General features: G+C 53.4%; 4 protein-coding genes across 4 annotated transcripts; 2 read left to right on the top strand and 2 right to left on the bottom strand.

The window, feature by feature from the left end:
* Positions 1-3,134: 3,134 nt before the first annotated feature.
* POSPLADRAFT_1062456 (hypothetical protein) lies at positions 3,135-3,902 on the bottom strand (the record flags this gene model as incomplete). The annotated part of the gene is made up of 2 exons (XM_024481515.1): positions 3,135-3,353; positions 3,573-3,902. 2 exons carry the CDS (start codon positions 3,900-3,902, stop codon positions 3,135-3,137), a joined length of 549 nt encoding a protein of 182 aa, XP_024333428.1.
* A 97-nt stretch (positions 3,903-3,999) lies between these two features.
* Positions 4,000-4,944, bottom strand: POSPLADRAFT_1159089 (hypothetical protein; the record flags this gene model as incomplete). Its single annotated transcript, XM_024487396.1, has 4 exons — positions 4,000-4,188; positions 4,284-4,742; position 4,791; positions 4,883-4,944. Coding segments are annotated over 4 exons (711 nt in total), but the record flags the coding sequence as incomplete, so codon positions are not given.
* An 817-nt stretch (positions 4,945-5,761) lies between these two features.
* On the top strand, positions 5,762-6,302 carry POSPLADRAFT_1159342 (hypothetical protein; the record flags this gene model as incomplete). Its single annotated transcript, XM_024487419.1, has 3 exons — positions 5,762-5,969; positions 6,028-6,138; positions 6,187-6,302. Coding segments are annotated over 3 exons (435 nt in total), but the record flags the coding sequence as incomplete, so codon positions are not given.
* A 1,999-nt stretch (positions 6,303-8,301) lies between these two features.
* On the top strand, positions 8,302-8,586 carry POSPLADRAFT_1159207 (hypothetical protein; the record flags this gene model as incomplete). The annotated part of the gene is made up of 1 exon (XM_024487403.1): positions 8,302-8,586. The coding sequence occupies one exon, from the start codon at positions 8,302-8,304 to the stop codon at positions 8,584-8,586; it is 285 nt and encodes a 94-aa protein (XP_024333425.1).
* Positions 8,587-8,605: the final 19 nt, after the last annotated feature.

Genomic DNA, 8,605 nt, shown 5'->3' with positions numbered 1-8,605 from the left:
CCGCATATGGGTACAGCTGCATATCTAAGGGGTTATCCGCTTAAATAAGCGACACATGATCTTGTTCTGGACACATCAGGCTGGACTCTGATGCCGGACCTTTTCTAGATAGAAACCAGACTCTGTCTGGACCATGACATCATTCTGACATCATAGGTAGGAGCTAGGCTCAGGCACTAGGCCATAGGCCAGTCAATTCTGGACCCTAGGCCCAGGGCAGGGCAGGGCCAGACTATGACATCATATATGACATCATAAAGCACATGATACTTAGTAATCCTTACCCAGCTAGATACCAGGGGTCCATTACCAGTCCCTGGGGGGTTTTCCCTCATGTATATAAGGCAGCATCCTGGGGCACCCTGTCCCCCAGTTCTATTCACTTCGTTGTTGCGCTTAACAGCATTACCTCCCCCACACTTAAGTGCTTTATCTCCCCCCCTTACCATCAAGCTATAAGGTGGGTTTATAGGTTTTGTGATACTCGTTTGGCTTCAGCGGACCCTGGGGCTTGGCTGGGAATGTCTTGGTATGGTTGCACACGTTGCAGGTGCTTACGTACTTGTTGACAAATTTGGACATCCCAGGCCACCAGTAATTCCGCGACATGAGCTCGAGGGTTTTGACACGACCGCCATGTCCGGCAATCGGCGAGTTGTGGTGGATCTTGACGATATCCCGCCGGAGCTCTGCATTCTTTGGGACGTACACGCACCCGCGGAACAGCAGAAGCCCTTGTTCGGCATTCCACTCCTCAAAACCCCTTTGCAGCCGGGGTGGCCCGAGGTCCTGCACCTTTTCAAGTGCCTTGGCCACCTCCCGATCCTTCTCCGAGCACTCTCTGATGCGCTTCAGAAGCGACTGATCGGCTGTCACCGAGGCATGACCGCGCCTGGCAGAGGCGATGCAGAACCTTTCAGGTTTGAGAACCACCTGATCGGTGTTATCGTCCTCATCGCCGATCTGATGGTCTGATCGACGTGACAGGGCATCAGCTTTTCCATTGGACGTCCCGGCCTTATGCGTGATGCGGAAGTCGAAGCGGGCCAGAAACAGCGACCAGCGCGCTTGGCAACGCGTGAGATGCTGGGACGTGTGCCAGTACTCGAGGTTCTTGTGATTGGTTACAATCTCGAATTGATTGGGTAACCCCTCGAGATAGTGGCACCAATCATCTAGTGCCTCGATGATTGCGAGCATCTCCTTATCATAGATCTTGTAGTTCCGCTGTGCTGGATCCATCGCATGGGATCTGAAGGCAATAGGGTGCCATTTGCCATTGTCCTGCTTCTGCATCAACACGCCGCCAGTGGCATAGCCCGAGGCGTCAACCTCAATGTGCGTCTCCCGGTTAGGGTCATATAGCGCCAAGACTGGAGTAGTCACGAAGAGCCGCTTGAGTTCATCAAAGGCGTGCTGCTCTTCCTCGCCCTAGTGCCATGGGTCATTTCCTGTGAGCTGGTCGAGTGGTCGCAAGATCTTAGCGAAGTCTTTGATAAAGCGGCGGTAGAAGTTGGAGAACCCCCGGAACTTCTGAACATCTTTCTTGTTCCGGGGTACCGGCCACTCATTAATTCCTTTTAGCTTCGCGGGATCCATTGCTACCTCATCGCCACCGAACACATAGCCGATGTAGTCGACCTTGGGAACGTCCCACTCGCACTTCTCAGGCTTCAGGAACAGATCATTGTCCTGAAGGCGGCGCAGAACCTCGTGTGTGACCTTCTCATGCTCCTCTTTGTTGGTGGAGAATATGAGTATATTGTCTAGGTACACGAGGATCTTGCCGCCGACGATGAGATCGTGGAAGATCTCGTTCATCATTGCCTGGAAGGTCACAGGGGAGTTGGTGAGACCGAAGAACATTACCAGGGGTTCGTACAGCCCCCGGTTAGTCACAAAAGCCACTTTCCACTCGTTACCGGCTTTGATCCGGACATTATTGTATCCCCATTGGACATCGAACTTTGTGAAAAGCGTGGCACTGCGGAGCTTATCTACCATCTCGGCGATAAGCGGCAAAGGGTAGCGATTTTTGACGGTGATCACGTTCAACCGGCGGTAGTCCTGTACGGGTCGAAGCGTCCCTTCCTTCTTTTTGATGAAGAAGAAGGGGGACAAAATGGGCGACTTCGACTCCCGTATGTAGCCTTTCGCTAGTTGCTCCTTTAGGAACTTGTCTAGTTCCTCCTGCTCGTTGTTCGACCAAGGATACACCTTAGAGTGGAATGTCGAGTAGCCGGGTACGAGTTCGATCGTGTGATCGTAAGGCTTCCTTTCAGGTAGCCGTTCTGATGCTTCTTTGGAGAAGACATTCAGGAACTCGTGGTACTGTTTAGGTACCAACTCCTTGGCGGTCTTAACAACCTTCTTCTTGATCTCTTCCTCAGTGAACAGCTGGGAGTACGTATGCCCTGCTGCGACAAACAGCTGAGGAGCGCCAGGAAGCGTGATACCTTGCTCCCAGGCTTCGATCAGATTGGCCTCGTCCCACTCTACTTCCACCGTATCTTCTTCGGGTTCGAAGTCCGGGAGTACCTTACTCCGGCAAGTGCCTATAACCGACCGTTTGGACTTCGGCGAACGTCTGCATGCCGTGGGCCTGACCCCCGTATCATGCACAGTCGCAGCTTTCTCCATTCGGCCAGCCTTCCTGGCACTGCACATTTCAGGGCATCGTGATAATTTTAGGGAGCCTGACTCCCAATTGATCTCAGGGTTGTGCTCTTATAGCCAATTCAACCCAATGATCACATCTTCTGGACCGATGTCCATGACCATAAACACCATCTTCTCGACGTGTTCTCCTATTTGCATCTGTAGCACAGCTACTTCCGAGATGCTTCTGTCTTTGTTGAGGGTGCCATCGATATTGTAGAGCGGAATCGGCTCTTTTAGCTTCCGCGTCTGCACCTTATTTTCTTCAATGAATCGCTTGTTGATAAACTTCGTAGTGGCTCCGCTGTCCACCATAGCGATTATGTCTTTATGCCGTCTTTTTCCTTGAAGTCGTACTGGGATGTGAAAATGTTGGGACCCCTGGTCCAACTCGTACACCATTGCAGAAGACAATATATCGTACTTGTTACATGATACTCGCGGCCCGACGCGTGCAGCACAAAGCGCGGACCGGATCAAAAACCCTCCTCCTTGATCGCCCGGTAGTGTTCGAGCTCCTTGCGCATCGACTTCACCTGTGCCATTAAGTCCGCCAGCTCCGATTGCTCGGATTTCGCTGAAGCGGCACTTATACTTGCCAAGGGTGTTGTTGCGATGGGGGCGCTTGTCGCAGCCTGGGTAGAGCCCGAGGCAACTGTAGTCCGCGCGTCGGCGCATTTTGTGTAAGGCTTGTCCTTACAATTGAGGCACTCAAAGCGTCAGTACCCTTGCTTCCCACAGCCAAAGCAAGTGCTAGGGAAGTTGCCTTTTCCGACGGCTGCGTTGATGCTGGCCAAAGCTGCGTGGGATTGGGGTGCACCACCACGTGCCCCTCTGTGTCCTCGACCTCGGGTCGAGAAGAAGTTATTCAACTCGGGCCGATGGGCCTAGCTGATGTCGAGGATCTGCTCGACCTCGGTGGCGTGCTTCTCAGCTGCTTGCCACGTGGTGAAGGTCTCGAGCTCGATCTTCCGGTACATGCGGGAGGGGATGCCGCTCAGGTACTTGTCGCATAGCTCCAGGTCCCCATACCCAGAGTGATCCGCCGGACCCTTGAATAGTGTGGAGAACTCCGCGGCGGTGTGTTTTTTGCGGACCGACTTGTCCGCGCAGAGCTTTGCCAACTCTACTTGTGCTGCCACCTCGTCGTCGAGATTTCCAAAGCGGGCCTTGAAGGCGGCGGCAAAGGCCGCTTTGTTCCTGAACGGGGTCGTGGCCCCTTGTGCTCCTATCTGCACTGACATGAGCTGGGCAAAGTAGGGAGTGGCCCAGGTGCAGGCGTCTCCGTCAAGCAGGCTTAGTGCGACCTGCACCTTAAGCTCAATGGTGGTCAACAATGTGTTAACCAACCAGTAGATGCGCAGCTGCGACAGAAACCTGTCGCACTCGATGACGGTTTTGCCATCGTATCAGAGTGGGAGGAGGAGCTTCAAAGTCTCCTTGTTGGGGGCGGCTGCGGGGGACAACATTATCGGCATTGGGGGGGACGGAGGACGTTGCGGGGGCGGAGGCGGCTGTGGTGACCCTCCGCTGGTCGAACTTCGAGAGGAGTGAGTGCTCGAGCGGCCTCTCGGCGGAGTTGGCGGTGAAGGCGCCGGAGAAAGTTCAGTGGGGGGGTCATGTACGTCAGGGACTGCTGACGCGGGGGCGAGCGCTGTCGGCAAGGTGGGCCAAGCAGAATCTGCGGACTCGGACTCCGAGACTCCTTCTTCACTCTCACCCTCCTCAGGCTCAGGCTCTGGCGCAGAGTCTGGAGGGAGATCTCCTCGTACTTGATCGGCAACAGTTTGAGGGAGGCGGGAGCTAGGGGAGACAGGGCGAGAGTGCCGTGAGGCTGATCGAGATGCGAGGGTGCTTCGGGGTCTGAGCGGGTGTTGCGCTCGTCGGATCGCTTTGTAGCGCGGGTAGTCCTCTGTGATCGATCGGGGTGTTCGGTTTGGGCACGGCTGCTGCTCGCAACGATAGAGTGCAGGCTCAGGGCCGTCTGGGAGGTAGACGTCGATGAGATCCTGAGAGTCGAATGCGTGGACCTGGCCTTGACAGGCAGCCACGATGGATGGGGGAAGGACGGGGAGGTGCGCATACTACAATGGCCGTACTATCCTAGCTTATGTTACAGTGCCCGAGAAGACACTAGGGTTCGCAGTTCACATGGGGCCCAGTACTACTTTTGACTATTATGCAGCAGGAACCTAATCCACACATCCGTGAGGACAAGTACCACCCACTGAAGTGCAGGTACTGAAGAGTTTGTTCCCTTAGTGGTTGCGATGTATAGTACACTATCTACGTATCGTAATGTATTGTATGGGTGCGCACCACCCGACCTATGGGAAAGGAAAGTGTGAGTATGTGGGTTCCGAGAGAACGCCGGTCGCTTGGGGGAGTTTCGACCTAATGTCACGACTTGAGGTCAAGCGACAGGGGAATATCTGAAAGCAAGGGGTGTTCGACTGGTTCTCACCGAAGCGATGGTGAGCGAGGCTCAAACCTAAGGCTAGGGACAAGTAAATGTATTAGTTAGTATGGGTAAGTAAGCAGGTACATGAGAGCTTACTGACCTAGGGACAAGAGGTTGAAACTGAGGTCCCTAGGGCAGCAGAGGCCGGCTTATATACAGGGGAAGATAAGGGCAGGCTGTGCGTGCTGGTCCGTGCGTAGCTGGTCTGTGCGCAGCATGCCGACACGGCCACAGGGGCCGGTGAGTCAGAGCGGCTGTGTCAGCGGAGCCCGAGCTGTGCCGTGCACTGCCGTCCCATCTAATCTAATTGTACAGTAGATAGTGTCATGTCCATATCTGGTATGTAGTACAGAGGTCGCGGGTTTGAGCCCGCGAAAAGGAAAAATTAAAAAATGGCTAGGCGCCGTGCCAACTCGTAACAGTACCTATATGTTCAATCCTCGCGCATCCTATGTCATTATCGGAGGCGTTGGAGGACTCGGTGTCAACATTGCCAGAACATTGGTTGAGAGCGAAGCCAGGCATATTGTTCTCACCTCTAGGTCCGGAGAAAAGGCAAGCCAGTTCTTGTGTATTAACTTGGAAACAAGCTGAGCGCAGCGGGCAACAATTTGTGCTCAACAGGTGTTTGAGCAATGGAGACTTGTCCGCGAGAAGCGTATTGTTGATTACCTCTGCCGTCTTCCTGCCGTCACAGTGGATGTTGTCGCTGTTGACTACCTAGATAGTCACAAGACCAAAGAGCTCTTTCATTGTCTTCCTCATCCCGTCGCAGGTGTTTTCTTCTTACCTGTGAAACTGAACAACCAGCTTTTCATCAATTTGAGGATGAATGAGGATTGGAACTCGGGTGCGTCAAAAGCCTCATGTTCCTTATGTGACCAAAGTCGAGTATTCCCAATTTATAGTACATGGCGTCAAAGTAAAAGGCCTGCGGGTTTGGCTGGACATCATTAACCCCGAATCACTCGACTTTCTCCTACTTGCAAGTTACATGGCTGCTGTCGCCGGCTCACCAGGTAGGAGTTGCTTTAGCTTTCTGCCATCTCTTATCTCAAGTACCTTAGGACAAGCGAACTATGCTGCAGCACAGACTCTGATGGAGAGAATCGGAGCTGAACTTCCAAATACAATTTCTATAGCTGTTCCACCAATCGTAGGTGCATCATGTGTCACGAGTTGACACGGCGTCTAGCCATTTTTTAATTTTTTCCTTTTTGCAGGCTCGAACCCGCGACCTCTGTACTACATGCCTGATATGGACACATCATATCTACTGTACAATTAGATTAGATGGGGCAGCAGTGCACGGCACAGCTCGGGCTCCGCTGACACAGCCTCTCTGACTCACCGGCCCCCGGGGCCGCGTCAGCATGCTGTGCACGGACCAGCTGCACACGGACCAGTGCGCACAGCCTCCCCTAAACATCCCCTATATATAAGCCTGCCTCTGCTGCCCTAGGGACCTCAGTTTTGACCTCTTGTCCCTAGGTCAGTAAGCCCCTGTACATACTTACTTTCCTATGCTAACTTACTTGTCCCTAGCCTTAGGTTTGAGCATCGCTCACCATCGCTTCGGTGAGAATCAGTTGGACGCCCCCAGCCATAAGTTTTCCTCAGTCGCTTGACCTCAAGTCGCGACACCATGATCATAAGGACTTGCTTGTTAGATTTTGGAGCCTGCGGTGTCGAGCGGGCCGATCCGATGCCCCTGTGCCTAGCCGGGAGAATGATCATAGCACGATTGCCAAGTAAAATACATCAATCCTGTAGAGTACTTGTATCGTAGCGCAGCCGTACCTGGCCCCCACGCCTTTGTAACAATCCGCCCATTTTGCTCGCTCGCGTCCACATTCCCACTCCCCTCATCTCATCCTCAGGCGAAAGTCAACATTGCTCTCATTGATATTTCCGACAGATTGATGCTGGTATCTTTGTTCGCAGTATGTCCCTTTCTAATACCCACAATGCTTCTTTAGAGAAGGTACATCCAGTGTCATAATCAGGCAGAATAGTGCACAGTTATTAACTGTCAGCCAGTACAAAGCTCTTGGAGTCAGTGCGAAGCAAGTTTCTGAGCTATGCATTGATGTGATCATGTCACTGGATAACCGACCAGGTGACTCTGTATACATACCTTCGATGAACTGGAGGGATGTTATAGAGGGTATGGCAGAATCCTCTTGCATCAGTTTCGGTTATTGATATGCTCTCAGGCGGATTGGTTTCCAGGAAGTCAGCCATGCAACACCTGGGTTCGAGGGACTCCAAGGACTCCATTGTCCACCTAGGGCAGGTCCTGGAGGTATCTAGTAGACCCCCATCGGGGCGGTGGGAAATGGGTCTAACGAACACCATCCCCAGGGGGAGATCAGGGCCTATATCCCGATATGGATATAGGCATGTGCCTGATCGCACCCTCGAGGCGGGTTAGACGCCCGCCCGCCCTCCTTGGGACACTCCTCCGCCGTACCTTAGGACGCTCCACCATCCCCAGCCTCTGTGTACCCTCGCCATATTTGTACCTGTCTACATCTTGATGCCATGTCTTTGCTATTTCAAATTAGCTCCTATGCTCTCTCGCCTGGCTATATTCTCGCTTTCACCATGCCGCCATCTAGTACTCTCCAGATTGGCGACGACCTGCTCCCATGTCCTGCGACACCCCCCCGATCGCAGCCACCGAGGACGCGCGATAACCAGAAGGTCATCCCCCGCACAGGGGCGCACTTTTTGACCCCCCAAAAACGTCGGCTCGGGGGCAAAAAAGATCAGGTCTTAGTTAGTCGTCCAGGTGATACTCGTACATTGGCACTGCTAGCCCGTCTGCGTGCTTTAGAATCTCATGCTTCTACTCCCCCCCCCCTCCCGAGGACGCCCTACCACCTGATCTTGAACCCGAACCCTTTGAACAGGAAATCCCTGTCCAGGAGCCATCGGATGCCTCACCCCCAGCCAAGCGTAGCAAACGGCTGCTACCCGATGCAGAGGCGCACAAAACATTCGACCAGTGGCGTGCTCTCATTCCCAAGCTAGTCCCGGCTCTCCTCCAATATATGCAGACATCGTACCGGCAACCTTCAACCTCGTGCACTCGGGTCGAACTGTTCTGCGAGGCCTCGTCCTGCAGCACCCGAGGAGTGAATATCTTGTGCTTGTACTGGAGCCGTAAGTCGTAGTTCATGTCCCCTCTCAATGTACGAATAATAAGATTCATAGATCTAATTGCCATTGATGTCAAGGCCTGTCGGTGTTATAGTATCCCCCAGGTCCTTGTGCATCATGGCCTCTTTCCAGTTTCTCCCTCCCACCCTCGCACCGCTGTCTCCATAGACCTCCTGGAGTTCTATCATGCGTTATTCGAACGCTCTGCTGACGCGGTGACTGCACTGGCTGGCACCTTGCGCACTCACTATGCGCGTCGCGGTTTCCAGACCCTCGACCATAAGGTAAGTACCCTCCCTTAGACCATCATCGAGACAACCT

Source organism: Postia placenta (genome assembly GCF_002117355.1).
Source record: "Postia placenta MAD-698-R-SB12 unplaced genomic scaffold POSPLAscaffold_22, whole genome shotgun sequence".
Taxonomy (NCBI): Eukaryota; Fungi; Basidiomycota; class Agaricomycetes; order Polyporales; family Adustoporiaceae; genus Rhodonia; species Rhodonia placenta.
This window is presented reverse-complemented; position numbering and strand designations above follow the sequence as displayed.